At 42.7% G+C, this 20,306-nt stretch overlaps 1 protein-coding gene across 3 annotated transcripts in view; it reads left to right on the forward strand.

The window, feature by feature from the left end:
• The window catches only part of akap6 (A kinase (PRKA) anchor protein 6), a 193,083-nt gene that overhangs the window by 156,930 nt on the left and 15,847 nt on the right, over nucleotides 1–20,306 (forward strand). For all 3 annotated transcript variants that reach the window (XM_071498843.1, XM_071498845.1, XM_071498844.1), the window contains exons 20-21: nucleotides 13,554–13,637; nucleotides 13,825–13,977. In XM_071498843.1, the coding sequence (XP_071354944.1) occupies nucleotides 13,554–13,637; nucleotides 13,825–13,977 (237 nt within the window). The remainder of the gene's footprint in view (nucleotides 1–13,553; nucleotides 13,638–13,824; nucleotides 13,978–20,306) is intronic.

The following is a 20,306-nucleotide window of genomic DNA, read 5'->3' on the forward strand; positions in this document are numbered from 1 at the left end:
AATGACATAATACAGTAAATATAAATAATATAGACAGCAAAAATACACAGTCAACGGTCTGTGTATTAAGTAGAGACTGACCAGGCTCAGGCTTATATATACCTGCCTACTTCTTATCATTTTAAGCTGCCCACCTAAAAGAAAGAAAATTGTTCACACAAACAGCTCCGTGGACCATTCTCCTGAAAACCAAAAGCAAATTACACGTTTCAAAATTTATAGTAAATCTATTATTGGTCCATAATTTAACAGCAACAATAGAAACACTGTAAATCTCCTTTCAATCCCTTTGTTTAGCTTTTTGTGCACTAACTTTACAAACACCTCCCACATCATATTTGCTCCCCTGAATTCTTCGCAGACAGTCTGGGAGGGACTTCCTTTATAATATATCGAATCATTAATTTCATAGTGTGAGCCTTGAGATTCGGTTCTGGATTTCTGGTCCTGCTGCTGTTGACACCTGAGCCTCCGACCTGATGTTTGACCACGACTCTGAGGCCTGAATTCTTCCTGAATCCATCTGTGTAGATGATTGGTCAGTTTTACTGTGACTTCTGTGTACGGTGACGTCACTTTCATAAGCTCTGTAGTCCACTAACCCCTCACCCCCACCCACCCCCCCACCACCAGTATATGAACTGGCCCCCTCAGCATCTCTCAGGCAGCTAATAGAAGGCGACAGCGAGGCTCTGATATCGATACCTGCTGCATGATGAGGATTAAAGATCCACCGACTCCCTGCCAACAACACAGGCTGCTGTGTGTGTGTGTGTGTGCGCCTTTTGATTATCCCCCTCTGTGTGTGTTTCTTGCTTGTACTCTGTGTTTATTTGTTGCTTTGGTTTGTGTGTGTGTGTGTGTTCGGTCATTGGTGTTTTGAAGAGGTGTTTTCTCGTTAAGAGTTGCTCGTTAGGGGTTGAAGGCGAGCAAACAGGTGAGGCGTTTCCACGGTAACGGCGCCAACAAACAGATCACACTTTCATCTTCATCTGCTCGGGAGGAGAAGAAAAAACACTCGGCTCTTTCATCTGCTAAAGGAGTGGAGACAGAGAGCGAGGGAAGAGAGGGAGGCTCAGAAAACGAGAGGAAGCAGAGAGAGACGAGGGGAGAGAAGAAAAGAGGAATAAGAAGAGGGAGGAGGCAGGAGGATGAAAGAAAAAGAAAGATGACAGTAGAAAACAAACAAACAGAAAGAGGTGGAGAGAATGAAGGAGATAAAGGAGAAAGAGAAAGAAAAGATCTTTTCTTCACCAAACAACTTGATGATATTTTAGTTTCATTCGTTGAACTGGAGCTTGACTCTGTGTCACCTGTGTGAGAGGACGTCAGCGCTCAGACCTGCAGGCTCCTGAGACGAGTCGAGGGATACAGACAACACTGCGTTTGTTGAGTTAACAAAGCTGGTTTAGCTCTGAGGAACATCCACCTGAATCCTGGGACTGGAGCAAGAACCAGGAAGCAGCATCTACAGCAGACACACACACACACACACACACACACACACACACACACACATACTTGTACTTCTATTTTTGTGAGGACTCTCATTGTCATAATGCATTCCCTAGCCCCTTACCCTAACCTTAACCATCACAACTGAGTGCCTAACCCTAACCCTGACCCTAACCTTAACCTAAACCTAATTCTAACCATAACTCTAAAACCAAGTCTTAACCCTCAAAATGTGATTTTAAGGTGTCTCAAAAAGTGAGGACCGGCCAAAATGTCCTCACTTTCCCAAAATGTCCTCACACTGTTAGTAAAATACTTTTTTTGGTCCTTACTATGTAGCAAGTACAAGTACACACACACACACACACACACACACACAAAACACAACCAATACAGACATCTACCTTCAGGCCATGGATACTAGTGGCTCATATTCAGGACCAGACTTTGTGTCCAGTTATCCTGACTCAGGATGACACTCAGGATCTTAAACTGTTTCACACCAGCTACGCTGCTCTTGTACTTGTTAAAGCGACTTTGTCTTGTGTTTGCGCTGATGCTTTTACGTCAGTTAGTTCAGTTAGGAACTTCCCTGATGGACAAATAAAATTATTTTGAGTTAAGTGAGTTAGATACTTTCTCCTCTTGACGCCTTGTTTCAAATGAAATAATCTAAGAAGGGAAAAAATTCAATATCATAATCAAAAATCAACAGTTTTAGCCCAAAAAAAGTACAATACGAATTCTAGACTGGATACTTGTGCAGTCATTATCTTATACCTGCTGTGTTTTGCCTCATCACATGACAGTGGTGGATCTGCTTCTCATCAATGTGAGCAAATAGTCGTCAAGCCAAGAGTCTTGTTTTCACCTTGGTGAAATGTTTTTTCAATGGTTTATTTAATGAAGAAGTCCTGAGATTAATGTTTTTCACTACACAGCAACAGTCTGCTGTTGTTTCTGCTGCTGCCCAACAAAACCACTGAGTTTACACAGAGGAGACAAAAGGCCCAACCTGTGTTATAATATCCAGATGCTTGACTGACTCTGAGCTTAACCTTTACCTCATGATGCCCCCGACCAAAAGCTAAAAACGGCCCAGGTGACATCAGTGAGGAGAGAGAGAGAGAGAGAGAGACAGAGAGACAGACGGAGACAGAAGAGAGACCACTTTAATCTGCAGTAACAGCAGGAGAAGACAGAGACGAAACTAGGGACTGAGAAAATGGAGAGAGAGAGAGGGAGAGCAGGAGTGACGGAGAGCAGTGAGGAGGATAAAAAAACAGAGATGGAGAGACATGCGAGGAAAGGGAGAACAGCCTGTAAAGTGAGACGGAGAAAGAGAGGAAGAAGAAGACGGATGAGAGAAAGGGTTGAAAAGACGAATATGCCGAGAAATGCAGACAGACAGAGGGAGATGGAATTTTATTGATAGCAGCGTTTTAACTCGCCGCGGTGCGTTCGCCCTGCTGCATTAGTGAGAACAGTAAATGCTTTCACTCACAAAGACTTCATATATCCTCCATCTGTTTACCACTGCTGAATATTTTAAGAGTAAAGCTTTCATCCCTAAAATGTCGCCTGCGTGTCGAGCGGGCAAAAGGGACCTCGGCTTAATAACTTACAATAATCAATAAGACCTAATGATGTCAGCCGTAATCCATTTTGACTTTCACATGAAGGCCGCCCGGCTTTTTGTCACAGAGCGATGTTTTCAGTCAAACAGAAGGTTTCCTGTTAACCCTTCAAATCCTGAAAGCCTTATTAGTTCCTACAGGTCTTAGCGAGGTTTGCAATTTATTGTTGTTTTCAGTCAGTCAGCACTCTGGATTTTATGGCATGCAGTATAAAATCATTTGCCTCTAAGTCCACCCTTACTGGCTTTTTCTTGGGCTTTCTAACATACCTCATGGTCTTCACCAGCAGACAGAGTTTACTAGAAAAGGTCAGGCTGCTTCAGCTACTATCAGTTCCTGTTTGCACCGTCACCGTGGTTGTACAGACATTAAAGCTCCACCCAGTCTAAAGGTAGATGTCCATGTGTTTGTGATTATAAAGCAGGTCTAGGTTCTATATTAATACTGTGAAAGTATCAAAGCCTCAGTCCACAGAGAAATGCACACAGCCTGTATTCAGACACTGAGCCTTAAAACCAGCCGTCAGGACTTCTGGAACTTTGTGATGTCACAACAGGCTCAGATCCTCTCTTCTGATTGGCTGACTGACCTGTTACTAGAGCTCCAGAGAGAAGCCTCAGAGAGGAGATGTAAAACTACACTGAGATGGTTTTTGGTTCTTAAAACCACAAATATATCTTCTGATGGAGATCAACACTTCAGATAAAACACAGGAGAAGAGTAAAATCTGGGGCTTTCAAAATGAATGAAAATTCTTCTATGAATCGAAATGATTATAAAGATGTTAAGTATGATTTCAGCTACATGTGTATGTTCAGTCTGGATTCACTGTTAATCTCAGTAATAATGTTCTTTAAAGCTGAAGGAAAAAAACCTCCATATTGTCTCTGTTCTTACTTCAAGTCTGTTACATGAGAACCAAAGGATCACAGGTCACCTCTGACCTCTGACCTCATAATGAAAAGATAAATGTCTTAGTTTGGAGTCAAGCTCTCACTTTGTCAGAACACTTGAACTGATATTTTAATGTAAATGCTTTACCAGGGTTTTCTCTGACGGTGTCAAACACAGCGGTGAAGTGAGTGGGAGAGACACGTCTTACTTTACTGTCTGCCTCCACTTTCACTGAATTGCTCTAAAAGCCTTTAACGAATCCTGCTGACTTTCAGAACCTATTTATATGTGACGTTAAAAACCGTACAGCAGGAAACAGATGGATTCTGGGTCACTGGAGGCGCGGCGTCAAGTTTCCCTCCATAATGTGCTGCGAGCCATTTGAAGAAGTCGTGTAGCACATTATCAAACTAATTCAGACATGTTTTAAAAGAGAGACAGTCACTGAGGTTCTTCTGAAGTTTAAACTTTTGACATATTCAGCTTCAAGTTCAAAACACAACCTGGCATTCATAGTATGTATATGAGGACAGATCTGTCTGAGTCAGTACAATGTCCTCACAAGTGTGTGTTGTGTTAATCTGTCCCAGACACTGAGGCTCATTATTTTAAAATGAGACTGAGGAGAAGAAACTGAGCCGGATGTGGAAAAGTTAAAGAAGCAGAAAGGACTTCAGATTTTTTAAAAAATTAGCAAACTATTTTTCATTGTTGGCAGTAATATTACCAAACTGAAATATGAAAAAAACAGGGTCACAGTGAAGCCAGCAGTTAACTCACTGTCTCCAAGGCAACATTATGCTTTTTGTTTGCTTTGCTTACTTTAAGTTCACCCAAAGCATGATGGGAACTGCAGTACTAAAACTCAGAACATCTCTATCAGTGTCCTAAAGCTTGGGATGTCCCATCAACATGATTCTCATGAAACACTGACACTCTCCTCCATTCATCTACAGATATTTGTGGAGTGTTTTACAAAAATAAATTAAAGTATTGACACATGGCTCAGGCGGTGGAGCAGATTGGCTACAGATCCTTGGTTTGGTTGTTCAGTCCACAGCTTCCCTAAACCCATGCAAAGGGCACCTGGTGTAAAACCTGTCCCAAATCCAATATCCTTAAGGTGATCCACTGTGGCGACCCGTCATGGGAGCAGCAAAGAGACAACAGTGACGTGTAGGCAAAGAATTCAACTAAACAGCTCCTGTCCTCACCCAGTAGGATAAGCAGTGCGGTGCATTAATGAATGAGTTCATCAAAAGTTGTAAAATGTCAGAACTAGTACAACAAACACACAAATTGGTGTCATTTCTGAGTAACTACACACATACTGGAAAACAAACAATATGAGACTCAACGGGTTGAAAGATTACAAATAATTTATAATCATTCATCATTGATAAATTTAGTGTGTTAACGGAAAATGTTTTTTGGCCCTCACTGGTATTTTTCTGGTATCCAAAAAGTTTCACTGCAAAACAAGACTTAAAGTCTTAAGAGGGAGGTGTTGGGTCTTGTGTACAACCTTGTTTAGTGTACGGGGAGTCTGCCTTGAGGTCTCCGGACTCCAGTCTGGGAATCCCTAACCTTGAGGTTAGAGGACGAGGTTGTGAGTGGAGATTTGTGTTTCCAACCTCCAAACGATGGGAACGTTGAAGAGCCCTCTCACTCAATAACAGCTGCCTCTGCTCTTCGCAGCAGAATGTGGTTGTACTGTTACTTTGGCACTTTTGTCCATTCAGATGGACAAACACACAACATGAAAATACGACAAAGAAATTAAGAAGTCACCAGGAGGAGGCGAGGAAAGGAGTGAAAGCAGTGAAGAGGAATAAATTGAGGCACAAAGGGAGAAAGGAGGAGTGAAACAGTGCGGGAGGAGAGAGAGAAATGTCAGACGAGGAGAGAGAGATGGGGAAGAGTATACAAATGACAAAGTTTGGGTAGCTGTAGGCGGTATTAGCAGCAGCAGAGGGAATATGTGTGTGGGAGCAAATTGTCGACAGGAATTCATTAGGCTCGTTGTGCGATAACGAGTGCTTGTGGTTTTAATTGACTTAATCAACAAATAGAATTAATCAGAGATTTCTAATTAATGGTAATTGATTGAAATATCCACTGGGTCACCGTGCAAGCTGCCAAAATTCTCCTTCCCTCTCTCTAACTGTCTCCTCTTTATTTCTGTCTCTCCTGACGTGCGGCCGAGACAACGGCTTCCATACCCATCACCTGCATTATGTTGCAGCAACAGTTAAACCAGGTCCGACTTTTTAACTGAACGACCTTGTGTGTTATTGCTGGAGCCCCCCACTGTGCCATTTCTCTAGCCTCATTGAAATTGATGAAGGGAGTGTACTTTACCACAGTGCTGTTGCCTGTTGAATTATGACACAGGACACTGCTGTTCACATCTCGTCTCCTACCAACAGTCAGTTTCTCTTAACCCCGAACTTCTTTCTCTAACCTAAACCAAGTCATTTCTGTACCTAAACTTCACCAAACCTTAATCATCGAGGTGGCAGATCAGACACTTTTGTGGTGTTTTGCAAACTTCTGTTTATCTTCGTTAAGAAATTAACCAGAGACAAACCAACTGTGTGCATTAGTATAAAGATTAACAGCCTTTTCACCAACTGAAAGACATCATTGCTAAATCATCTAAATGTTCATCTGAACTTCCTGTTAATTTGGTGGACATTTTCTCTGTCTTGCTTTTCTTTCTCTCTTTCTGTTTTTATTTATTTTTTCTTATTTTTATTCCAAACTCACTTTCTCATCCACAGTTATCATGTCTAAGGCTGCATATCAAACTTCAACTATACTAGAAATATATACTTGAAAATGGTCAACTACTGAAAGACTGCATTGAAAGTCATGTCAGATTTATAGTCTAGTATCTAGTATTTCTCATATTCATTAACTGGATAATATCTGATTTTGGTAGAAAAACGTTCCTTGAAGTCAAATGTTGAAATGATGTTTCATCATCACTGAATCCTCTTGGTTTCAGTACCTTAAGATCAAGTATCGCATTGACACTAATATCAAAAAAATTCAAATGTGGTCTATTCCTAGTCTTGTGTCTGAAAGTCCTTTACCATCATGGAAAACACTGACATATCCACCACACTAACAACCTCCACTCTCCTCTATCTGTCTGTTCCTTCCTCACTGCCTCCCTCCTCTCCCTCTCTCTCTCTCTTCGTTGCTTCCCTACATCCCTCTCTTCACGGCAGGTCTCGGTAATTAGATTGTGGAGATGAGGAGGTGGAGGAGAGTTAAGAGGATTTTGTTTTTAGGAGAGGGAGATTTAAGAATGAGAGAGATAGAAGGGTAGGGAGTGGGAGGGGGTGAGGGAGAGAGGGGGGGGAGAAAGATCAAGCTTGAGAGAGGAAGAAAGAGAGGGTGAAGCGGGAATTAGTGAAGGAGGAGAGCAGATCCTCTTCGTTTTGTTTATCCCCATTCGGTCACCCTTCCTACAGGAGGGTGTTGAGAGAGAGAGAGAGAGAAAACAAATGAGGAGATAAAGACATCACTTACTGTTTTTTGATCTCTCCTGTTGGTCGACCTTGAACATGTACACAGAAGACAGAAACAACGTTACCTCCGGAAAGAAATTAGGGTTCTTGTCATGGTTCTTGGAGTTTCTTTGGTTCTTGTTAAATCCCTTTATCGAGCTGTAATAACTCAAACAACTGCCGGTTTGTTCTCCTGAAAATAATGACTTCCCTCCATTTTTGGCTGCTCACAAAGCAAGGTAGCTCAGACGGCTTCTTTCCAGCCACATTCTTCAGCTATTCTGGGAGGATCCCAGGTCTTCTCAGGCTGGATGGGATATGTCATCCAACCAGTGTTTTTTTGTTCTGCTACAGGAGGAGGCTGCAACCAGGAGAAATCCTGATCAGATGCTGAACGAGCTAAACTGGCCTTAACACTGAAGGAGCAATGTTTCTACTCAGAGCTCCTTTAGGATGTCTGAGCTCCTCTCTTTGTCTTTAAGAATCAGCCAAACGCTTTTGTTTTTCGGTTTGTATCCACACTCTCATTGTTTTGGTCCCTAACCAAGTTTAATCAGGCGTTGATTAAATCAAGAGCTTCACATTTAAGCTCAGCTCCTTTTTTGTCACGACAGTCTGGTACAACACGAGCGTTTAACACAAGTGAGTTGACCACCCACTACTTCACCTGTTGACCTCACACTCCATCTTGCTCTCAACCAAAAACAAGACTTATGCATTCCCTGTTTGGTTCTGTGCAAACAAACTCTGGTGTCTTTACCCATCTGGTTGAAGACACCAAGACAGAAGAACTGGGGCAGGTTCTCCAAGATGCTGGAACGTCCTACCCAACAAGCACCTGAGAAACTGTGAGCAGGTGTACTCAGGAGAACTGATGCTGACTTAAAGGCAAAGGGGGGTTCATGGCAAATACTGATCTGATTTAGGTTTTTCTGTTGACTGTGCTTTGTAGGAAAACAATTTTCATCATTTTTGAAAGTATCCTCACTGCCTGAACCTGTGCGATACCAGAGAACCTAGACAGACACATAAGAAGCTGTAAAGTGGTGCATCAGTCAGTCACCAGTCTCCTCCTGGGCCCATGTAGCATGTTGATACAAGATGACATCAACAAAACTGTCCAATCAATGAGTTTTCTGTCAGTCTTATGATTTCATGTTTACACCTCTTGGTTTGCTTGTAAAAAGGTCAGTGTGAACGTGAACCAGACCAGTACTAAAAGGTAACAATGCATAATTTTGTGAAAGTTCAATCCCAACCTTTAGGGAGTACCATCACCTCAGACATGAAGGTGCTGACTCTTGTCAAACTACAAAACTGTTGCTGGACACACGTCAAAGAAGCAACACATCATTTGCAAAAAGCAGATGCAATATTGAGAAGTTTTCACGACAGGGACCATGAAACATTTTTATCACAGTCGGGTCTTCACTCTGATTTCCCAGATTCACGTGTCAATAGCAGTTTCTCCTTTTGATCTTTTTCATTTCCTGTCTGTCCTTAGTGTTGTCTGTGTCGCTTTTCTTTCTTTCTTCCTCAGTGGTGTTTCATAGTTTCCTTTTAAGACACTTTGATCTTCTATCTCCCCTCTTTCTCGCTTTTCTCAGCACCTCTCCTGCTTCCTCTTCGTCGACCTATCTCACACTTCTTTTTGGCTTTTCTGTCCGTCTCATCCCTCCCTCTACATTCCCCGTCTCTTTTTCTGTCTTTGCAGCCACTCCACAGCTTTCCATGTATTTTGGAAGGAAAGCTTTTTAGCAAATATTTGTCTGACTGTGTCTGTAGAGCCCTCTGAGTCAATATGGGCCCAGCCAGGCTCGACCTGCCATAGAGAGCGAGAGAGAGAGGAGGGAAAGAAAGAGGGATCAGTGCATAAAAACCAGCAGTGCAGAAACAATAGAGACTTAGGATTCTCTGTTTCTCCTCTCTGTCTAAAAATAAACTCTGAGAGAAAAGATTTTTGCTGACCGGATTTCAGTCGGAACTCTGATAAATAATAATAAAATAATAAAAGTGCCATTTACCAGCGTTGATACTGATCCTTCTCACTGGAAATCTGTTTTTAAAATGTTTTTATAGAGACAAAACCATGCTCATCTATTTTCTCATTGAGGTTTCTTGTAAACAAAGTTAGGTAAAACAGAAATACTTCTACAGAAATCGTGTGTTTTCCTGAGGCCTAACACATGCTCTCCCTCATAAAACATTACGATATTTCAGAGCCTGGATTGTGTACGTTGGTGGAAATGATGAAACTGTCAGGCATGATTGTGTGTTGTGTCGTGCCATCCGTTCACCTGTGCTGGTGCATGGGACACACCCAACACAGGACCTCCTGATAAAAACATTGCTCCATACTGCCTACTAGTGGTCAAAAACTTTTTTACCCTTAACCAGTTTAATGAAGGGACTAACCTGCTACTGCATGGCAGCTTGTAGCTTGGCTGATTTATTGTATCATGTTGCCTTAACCACTCAGTGTCAACATATCCACATATCTGTCCCACTGACATCATGTTGCTGAAGCCAGTTGCTAGAAGTTAACTTTAAAGGGGCTATTTGTAGGTTACCTCTCCTACTGAACGTGATTTATTGGACTGAGCAGGTAGTGGTGGTGGTGGGTGGTGGTTGCCAAGGGCTTCAGTCATTGTTGCATTTACAAGGCAAGAGTTTATGATACCTCCTCTGAGCAGCCTTACTGCTTCAGGGCAGACTGGACTCTATAGTGACTTGGTATCTGAGAGTAAAAGACTGTCCAGCTAGCTGGTTAGCATGCTAACTTCAGTAGATGAAAAGAAGTGATAGAAATAGAAGCATAACAAGAGTAAACATTGGCTGTTGGCAAGTAAAGGAATAAAGTTTGATGCTGAACTCAGTTTTTTCTAGATGGAAAGTAAACACTACTATACAGTAAGAGCAAATACTTACATATAGCACCTTTAATGTGGCAGTTGAAGAAATCTGTTCGTTCACAGGTTGTAATGTAGATCTTATTTATATAAATCTGTTTAACACAACCCATACAGCTGCTTCAATCTTGTCCACACTTACTTTTGTGTTGTCATTTTTCTGACTCTGACATAGTAAGATGACATCACTATTTTGAATCCTGCCCACAAAGCTCTGGTTGGCTGATTATTTCTGCAACCAAGAGAAACAGCCATTATCGAGCACATCACCAGACGTATTTGAATCAACAGCACGTCAAAAGTACTGCTTCCGTCCTCCGTCAGTGTCTGCACAGGATGCATTCAACCACAGAACTGCAAACCACAACATAAATTAAATGTAGCTGTAGATTCAGTGAGAAGAAAATAAAGCTGTCTAACACTACACTTTACACACATGAATTGAATCAGACACATGTGAGACAGACAACTGAAACGTGGCTGAAATGCCAGACTGCTGAATTCCTATAATCTGTTGCAGTTACCGAGATAATGTGAGGAAGGTTTTCAGGTTGGCAGCTCGTATTTATAATAAATCCGATGAGACATGCATGTAAAAATATTTCTGTCAGTGTGTTAGACACTCTGTTGTTGACCCAGACTTTGCAGAGCAGATTTCAGAGTTATGACCGTCGTCCTCTGACTCTAACATCCTGAATTATTGTTCCAGCTTCAATCGAGTTAAATTCATCTTCCTGTGCTTCCTCTACGCTGTCTGCTGCAGTTATTTGGCGCAGAGAGAGTATCACTCAGTCATTTTGTTGTTGTTTAGAGCCTCCTCCTTCAATGTAATACACACCTCCTGTTTGGAATAAATTTATCTGCAGCCCCACAAACACACACACAAACACACAAACACACACCGGGCTTGTCCTCTTGATCCTGTCTGCTGTATTCTGCATCCCCATCTCCTGTTTAGACAACAAGGCGAGCCACAAATATGCTAAACTGAAGAGAGCGAGAAAGAGGAGATGAAAGACAGAAGAAGAGTTGAGTGTGTGTGAGGTAGAGGCAGAGAGAGAGTGTGTGTGTGTGTGTGTGTGTGTGTGTGTGTGTGTGTGTGTGTGCTTGCAAGAGGGAGAGAGAGAGAGAGAGAATCCCATTTCATTGTAATAGTGTTTAATATTTATTGGAAAAATGTAAAGAAAATGTAAAGGAAGTGCTTTTCAGGGAGCAGGCAGGATTAGCATAAACAGTTTGGGGCTTGGACGTGTTTGGTCCCTGCTGCAGAAGAGTAAGGCTGTCCCCTCTATTCTCTGTGGCACACACACACACACACACACACACACACACACACACACACACACACTCACACACACACATTCACAGAAATACATGCATATGTTTGCACACACACACCCACTCCTACCCACACTTGTGCACATGCATGCATATGTAAACATTCAAACATGCAAACACACACACACTCGCTGACCTTTGCGTGGGTAAACTCATCAGCATATAGTGATTTATAATAGGCGCTGCCAATCCCTGTGTTTCTGGGCTTTTTCTTTCTCTTTTTTGCATTTATTAGACAGGAGCAGAGAGGGAAGCAGAGGGGGGAATATCGGCTGTTGTCATTTATTTCATGCACTGTTACTGCTGATGAAGGGTCTGTGTGCCGAATTTGACTTTATGCTAATAAACTGTGTTGAATGACCTGAATTTAATAAATAAAAACAAATTTGGCTCTTGTTTGTTTTACTGTTGTTTACGAGATTATAATTCTGGTTTATTATGACCTGGGTCTTGTTTTCATTGCTTTGTCCATAATTTCTATCAGTAATAATGACGACTAATTAATTGCTGGGATCTGTAAACACACAAAGATCCAACAAGTCAGACAATCAGCATCAGTTTATCAGATGATCTCATCACTTTACTTTAAAGCTCCACACAGTCTAAAGGTAGATGTCCATGTGTTTGTGATTATGCAGCAGGTCTAGGTTCTATATTAATACTGTGACAGTATCAAAGCCTCAGTCCACAGAGAAATGCACACAGCCTGTATTCAGAAACTGAGCCTTAAAACCAGCCGTCAGGACTTCTGGAACTTTGTGATGTCACAACAAAGCAGTCACTGCTCTCAGCCACGCCCCAAGCCTGGACCCACGGTCCAACCTTGCAAGATTTGGTTTCTCTGAGTGTTTACCTGAAATCTGCTGTATTTTTATTTGATCACTCAGAGAACAGTCAGAGAACACTCAGAGCAGAGGCTCAGAGTCTTTGTTTTATAATATTTCTTAACAACGAGTCCCTGACTCCACCTGAATAAAGATCGGTGGACTGTGAAAACACCAGGGACAACAGTGGACACAGGTCCAGAACTTTACCAAGAGTCTGATCTGAAAGGTTTCCAAACAGGAAACTGTCCCAAATGATGGAACCACAGTATGAAAATGCTCTGGAACAGATTCACAGTTTGTGAATTCTGATGAATAAATAACCCGAATTAAGAAGGAAGCGTGCAGGTGTATGGAAAGATCTGACAGGTAACTGGGTGCTCAGCCAGGTGTTGTACTTCCTGCCTGACTGTCTGATCTCTCATGTTTCTCACGCATTAGACAACTTTTAATTTATGTCACCGCCCTGCAGGCACACAGCTGGCACCAGCGCCCAGTGACCAGATTTCATTCTAATGCCAACTTCACTTTGAGTACTGACAACAGCTGACGATGTTTGTCTTGTTAAGAAACCAAAATCAACGTCTTCCAAACGTCTCATGCCAACGCCATCTTGACCTATAAAATACTGACATTCTAGTCTTGAGTAAAACCAACATCTCTAAACGTCACAGTGTCAGTTAGGTTTTGACGTCAATCTGATTTTCATTTCCAATCAAAGTTTAACGAGTGTCTGACAGAAGAGCCTTCAGAGTCTAACGTCGTCCGGTCTCTGTTGGGCGTGTTCCCAGATCTCTAATAATTAACTTGAGTCCATTGTTGTCATAGCTGATGGGAATTAACTATGAACATAAAACATAACACAGAATTAACCTTTAATCTCCAGCTTTGTTACTCAGTAACTGTCACTTGTTCCACTTTGTTGCTGACCCTGCTTCTTTCTTCTCGCCTCCCTCTTTCACGCCGTCCTCCCTCCAGTCTCTGTGTTCGGAGGTGCGAGCTCGACGCCGAGGAGTCGCCTCTGTGCTGAAGCTCTGCCAGAAGCTGCTGCAGCAGAGCCAGGTGGGTAAAAGAAACCGCAAACCACCTTGTTAACAGCAATAAATTGATGATCTTATTTTTGAATTTTTCAGGGAGGGATTATACTGATGTTCAGTCTTAAAATTATGAATTTAATCATATGATTAGTCTGATAATTACCATTATAATACTAATAAAACTGTGTCTCCAATCCCCACCTCTGGGACAGTCGGGCCCCATGGCAGAGGTGGGCCCAGAGGCGGAGCAGCACCGTGAGGCCCTGCAGCTGCTGTCAATCAACCTGGAGAGGAGGTGGGAGGCAATCATGATGCAGGCGCTGCAGTGGCAGAACCGACTGAAGAGAGAGCTGGGAGAGCAGCAGGTTAGAGCGATCTGACATTTACGCTTTGCATCCTTCACTCCACACTGCAGGCAATCAGCTGACGCACTGTTACACTCACTGAGCATGTCAGAGTTTGATTTGATGCTAAAATCCAGCGTGAAAGACAGATGGTGCTGTAATTGAAGCTGCAGCGTTTTTAGCCGTGGAACAAGCTTTACAACCTGAGACGGGCTCACAGTGTTCTCTGAAATACGCATCAGCTCTGGAACAAAACACAAACTCTTTTTTTTTTACAAAGTCAGTTTTTATCGTGGGAAAGACTTAAGAGTATTTCATGTCAACATAGGCCGGTTCTGCCTTTTTTATTTGTTCCTCAGGTAAAACTGAGTCAGAGAGCAAACTAAAAAAGAAAACTATCTGGTCCTGATGAAAGAAGACCGGAGGCCGTGTGTGTAGTGACACTACAACACTACAGCATCGGTGGAAGTGCTGATGTGTTTCCTGGATCCAGTGTCACTCAGTGGTTGTCTGTTGTGTTTTGACTGGATCCTCTCTCCTCTTCTCTCCTCTCCTCTCCTCTCCTCTCCTCTCCTCTCCTCTCCTCTTCTCGCGCTCCTCTGACCTGTGGAGTTCCTCAAGGATCAATGCTTGGGCCTTTTTTTCTCCATCTACATGCTCCCTTCAGGGCTTGTTCTTATCTGAGGGTTTGCTGTGTTTCTTATCACTGCTGTGCCACAGACATGTTTCTGTTAACGTACTGTGACTACGGTCCACAGTCTGGCCGCTAGCTGCCAGCTGTTGTTCACGATCACAGGTACAGTCGACTGACACCTGCTCAGACTGACTGGCATCACCATCCTGATGCTCTGCTGCTAACAGAGCTGCAGCGCCTGTGTCTGCTCTGACTTTAGAAGCCAACAGAGGCTGAAGCTTCATGTGACGACTTCATTCTAAATGAGTGAAACAGTCCAGGAGCAGCTGATAAAACGTATCTGTTAGTTCTCCAGTGGGATCAGTCACAGAAACCATCTCTCCTCTGCCACCTCCTCCACAAACAAAAGAAACTTGGCAAATGAGATTTCAACACTTTGCACATGAGAACACCACGTCTGTTTGTCTTGTTAGAAGCCGATGGACCGATTCAGGCTCCACGTCTCAGGTACGAGCCGCTCACTGATCACAGCCTCGGTTTACGGTTGCAGGATGACAGCTCAGCACACGCGCAGCTCATCCGCTGACGCGACGCACCGAGTTCTGCAGCGGCTGTTAAGAGAAATATCGCTCATGAGGGAGCCGTCCGGAGCCGAGCTGCTCAGGGCGAACGAAGCAGAGAGAGAGAGCTGAGTGCTTTTATTCAGCTGATGTAACGTGAAGGCAGAGAGCTGCAGCAGAATGGAGCCGTTATGGATTTCTAATAGTGATGAATATGGTTCTGTAGAGACAGAGGGACACACACACACACACTGATGTGAGACACACAGACACACAGTGACACACATGTCAGTGCACGATAACTGCACATATAGTGACACTGATATAAACACATCCACTGCACTTGGAAGCAAACAATGTCTGTGCATGTGAGAGCATTAACTGATGGATAGTGATGTGATAAGAGCTCAGGTGGGGAGAGTGGGTGGGTGGGGGTAGGGAGGGTGTGGGAGGAACAGTTAAGGTAAATAGTATGTATAAGGAAACTTTTTTTTAATGTTCAGGAACTTTTTTTTTTTTGGGGGGGGGGGGGGGTTTAATGCACAATGCTTTATTTTATGGGTCCATATAATCCTAGAAGCTGGTTTGCAGTTCAGCTGTCAGAACTCTAACTGAAACAACAGCCTCTGAACCTTGTCTCTATTTTTCTTGTAATTACAAGAACCAAATTACATTTTTCTTTTCATGAAACTCAAGAAATGAAAAACTAATCTTTATGAGCTCAAGATATAAAATGCAACTTCTCCACATAAATGTCTCAGTTGAGCTGTGTTCTTATATTGTCACAAATCTTTCCAGCACTTTTCACACCAGAGAAATCAGTGATTTTGATCATGGTAATGGTCCGTTTCATTTGGTCGCACGTGTCAAAGCATCAGAGTGGACTTTTTACCCAGTTTTAATTCTCATTTCTCTGATGCACTTTGTAGATCATGGTCTTTTCTAACTATGTTTCTAACTGGATGAAGGATTTTAATCATCAGACGTCTGGATCTTCAGTTATCAGAGAAACAAGCTGAGCAAACATTACCAGCAGCTCAGCTCCCAGCTGCTCTGAGACGTCCTGTGTCTGCAGAACTGTGTTGGAAAAACACAGATTTTTAACATGAAACTGTTTTATTCAGTGATTTTATTGGTTTTAATCACTGGGTGTGTTTGTTGTGCAGAGGAGGAGAGCTCTGTGGAGAATTCAGCTCCAGGTAAAAACCTCCAACGTTATCAGAGAAACAAGCTGAGCAAACGTTAGCAGCAGCTCGGCTCCCAGCTGCTCTGGGACGATTTTTAACATGAGACTGTACTGACAGTAATGTTGGTCAGGACAACAACTCCCATGATCCCATGCTGCCTCACGACATCAGAAACTCCATCTTTTGTTGTTGTATTTATAGAGAGACTCAGAGCATCTCTGTGAACACACTGGAAATCAGGAGCACAGATTTGTTGTTTGTGTGTGTGTGTGTGTGTGAGAACTGTACATGACCAAACTGAATAGGATGAAGCTTTGAAAGGCCTCTGATTGGGATGAGTGGTCAAGAATCTGATGGCTCTCTTATGGATTTAGCAGGATTAGAAGAAATCAGCCGAACTCTGCTGCTGGAGGAAGAACTCTCTCTCTCTCTCTCTCTCTCTCTCTCTCTCTCTCTCTCTCTCTCTCTCTCTCTCTCTTTCTCTCTTTCTCTTTCTCTCTCTCTCTCTCTCTGTCTCTGTCTCTCTCTCCTACATTTGCACACAAATATACACACACACACACACACAGGTTGTAGTGGAGGAGAAGACAAATAACCGGGGCCAGACACTCTGACCTCGCTGCCTGGCTGGAGAGTAATTTCACTTCTACTGGAGATGGGAGAGGAATAAAGAGAGAGAGAGAGAGAGAGAAGCAGAGAGGCACATATCTGGGTGGTTTAGCTTCTGAAAAAACACTTCTGCTGAGTGATAAAACGATTGTCCTCTCCTGGTCTGTGTGTGTGTGTGTGTGTGTGTGTGTGAGTCTGCTTGCTTGGGTGCAAATAGCTGCTGGTGTGCATGTTGCAGACTTCAACTGCCTGATGTTTGCAGGTATAAAATATGTGTATGTGTGTTACTGTGTAAATCTGCATGTGTGTATAATGAGTATTTGTGTGTGTGTGTGTGTGTGTGGGATGTCCTGATTTTACAGGCTCACAATGAGCTGATTATAATCAGGTGAATGTGTCAGTCTGACACTGAGTTCATATTCAAAGAGGTTTTCTTTTGTTATCTGGAAAAATTCAGTGTAAAACCCAGAACAATGTGTTTAGAACTAAAGCCATTAGTCGATCAATCAGTTATTTGATCTTCACAAATTTCCAAACAGTTTGGACGCCTCGGGTTCCTCTGTAAATGTAAAGGCAGCAGGTTTTAAACATTGACATTGTTTGACATTAAAGTCTTCAGGTTATTTAGTCGTAAAAATCTTGTTTTTTAAGTGAAGTGAAAGAAAATGCAGCTGGATTAGTTCAACCTGTCTATTATTATCATTATTATTATTATTATTATTATTATTATTATTATATGGAGGAGGAGGAGTCAGGAGTTCTGCCTAAATCCTGATCATATATCTCCAGCATGTCCCACCATGGAGTCACAGTTTGCTGTGAGGTGTTGTTATAGTACTCCTCTTACTCCATGAGTTTGTGTGTATGCGCCGCTGTTCAGAAAGCAGATGAAGGATCCTGTTTTATCTTTGATTTGATGTAAATGAGTCTAAATTAAAGCTGCAGGGTGTTATGGGGATGAGGTTTCACAAAGTATACCTGTAAGTCGAATGTAATATATGGAAATTATATTTTAGAACACTTTCCTCATGATTATGAAATATATTTTAGAGAGGAGTTATGAGCAGCATATGGAGGTTTTCATTCACCGTTTGCAATTACATTCAAAGCAGCCTGTCTGCTCCTCCACTCTGCATGGGGAGGTGATTTATCTGCGCGCTGCTATTCATTTTGAATCAGCCCGGTGATGCCGGTGCTCCCTCAGCACTTTGACAACTGGTACAGCAGAGAGCCAGCAGAGACTCCAGCAGCAGCAGAAGCTCCAGGAGGAGCGCAGGCACATGAATAATCACCCAGATGCTGCTAGATAGCTGCGCTCTCCTTGGGCCTTCAGATGCTATGCTAACAAATGGGAGCAGTCAAACCAGAGCTAATGGGAAAAAAAAGTTTCCTTTTTCCTCGCCCAAAAACACTGCACAGGTCCCACACACACACACACACACACACACACACACACACACACACACACACACACTGTCACAGGCAGTGTGGGGGAGCCGCTGTGAACACCAGGCTCTGATAAATTTAATGTGAAGACGCTCAGAGTCTAATCAACACAAAAACACTAAACCTCCCAAAAACTGGTCGGGTCACTTTAACCTGTTTACTGTAAATCAGTTTGAGCACTTCTGATTTTAATGACCCTGTGACCTTTTCTCTTAACCATCAAAATAAAATTCCCCAAAAACCAGCAGAGTTACTTCAGTCGTGTTGTGGTGAGCATGTGCAGCAGAACGTCACCTGGGAAACAGGTTCAATCATCAACCACCTGCATCTATTTGTTGAACCTTGCCTGTTGTGTCCATTGCATTTCATTTGTTTTCATTTTAATGGACCGGGTCTGAAGCCACTGGTCCATGGTCCTGTCTGTGTTTGATAATCAATAGGCTGCTGATAACTGGTGAAACTTAGCACAATCCATTTCTTCTGATACCTGTTATCACTTTTGTGAAGCCGGCAACATTAAAGAAGTGCATCACTCTCTCTTCCTCCTGCAACACAGTGTTCAGCAGACAGGTAAGACTGGAAAGATCCTGCAGCATAAAAACCACTGAGAAACTGTTAATTGCAAAGCAGCAGCAAGAGCACAGCTGCGGAGAGTAGTGATCCAACTCCCGACAGTCAGACAAACCATAAATTGCCTGCTGGTCAAATCTATAATGTAAAATCAGCTCCTCATCTGTAAGAGTGTTCTTTGTGTTCTCCTGGTCCTAGAGCTCTTTTGTGCAACAGTTTAACTGACTTTAAGTGATTCCTTAAACACAAGACCAAGATAAGGAGAAAATCTTCACAACTTAAGTGAAGGTTAAGAAAACCTTAAGGTGTAGAATTTGTTTGTTTTATGCAACTGTGAATTTAATAAAGCCTAAACTCTGACTTCAAGGAAAATCTTAACTCCAGGTGTTTTGTGCAACCGGCCTCTGACTCTTCAATTGTCACTGTAGTCGGCAGAAACAGCCAGGAGGGACAACAACTCCAGGTCTGCTTTAACCACTGGATCCCAGAGCACAGGCCTCCTGACACACTAAGCACATGTGGAAGCAGGCCAGTCCTCTGGATAACTGCCTCAGTATCAGAGAGATCAAACCCCAGTGAATATCAGCTGATATGTCAGTGACAGATGTATAAAGAATAAAACTGTAAATTCAGTGTGATTTCATTTTGGAGCCTCTGAGGCCACTAAATCCTGCAGAAACTCAGTGTCCAAACTCAGTTTCAGGAACATCTGGTCGGACAGTTTCCAGAGGAACCCCCCGACATGTTGCTGGGCGGGAAATGATCACCACTGTTTGACCTGTAAATTTGTCAGCTCTGCCAGCTCTTCATCGTTGGCAGGTTCCCAGCAACACTTTCGAGTTATCCCCTGCTTTTAAAAAAAAATGTGTTTTTGAAGCCACTGTGGCGGCCGGACACCAGGAGTCACCTCCCCTCCTCCGTCTGGGGTCATAAAAATACCCACAATTCAACTGTAAACTGTTACAGAATTATAGAAATGAGATAAATTACAGATATAAATTATATACAAGGTTTTCGTGGGTCATCAAATACTCGATTTGATTGGATTAGGCTGATTGATAGCCTCTCCCCTCAGCACTGAATGTGTTTCTGAATGCGTCTGCAGCGGCAAAACCCAGTTCAGTCATTACCCCCATCTCCCTTATCAGCACAAGGGGAATAAACACAAATCTAATAGAAATTCATTACACAGACCCATATCCACACACACACACTCTCACACACACAGAGCCAACTAGTTTATTAGATTAATAGGCTATGAATGGCTAATACGAATTACCCCCCTCTCTTGTTAATGAGACGCGGAGCAATTTGTATAATTATGTCTGTGGAAGGGAAGAATTC

The sequence above is a fragment of the Trachinotus anak genome, unplaced genomic scaffold (assembly GCF_046630095.1).
Source record: "Trachinotus anak isolate AG129_WGS33_773 ecotype Australia unplaced genomic scaffold, CSIRO_AGI_Tana_v1 ptg000015l, whole genome shotgun sequence".
Taxonomy (NCBI): Eukaryota; Metazoa; Chordata; class Actinopteri; order Carangiformes; family Carangidae; genus Trachinotus; species Trachinotus anak.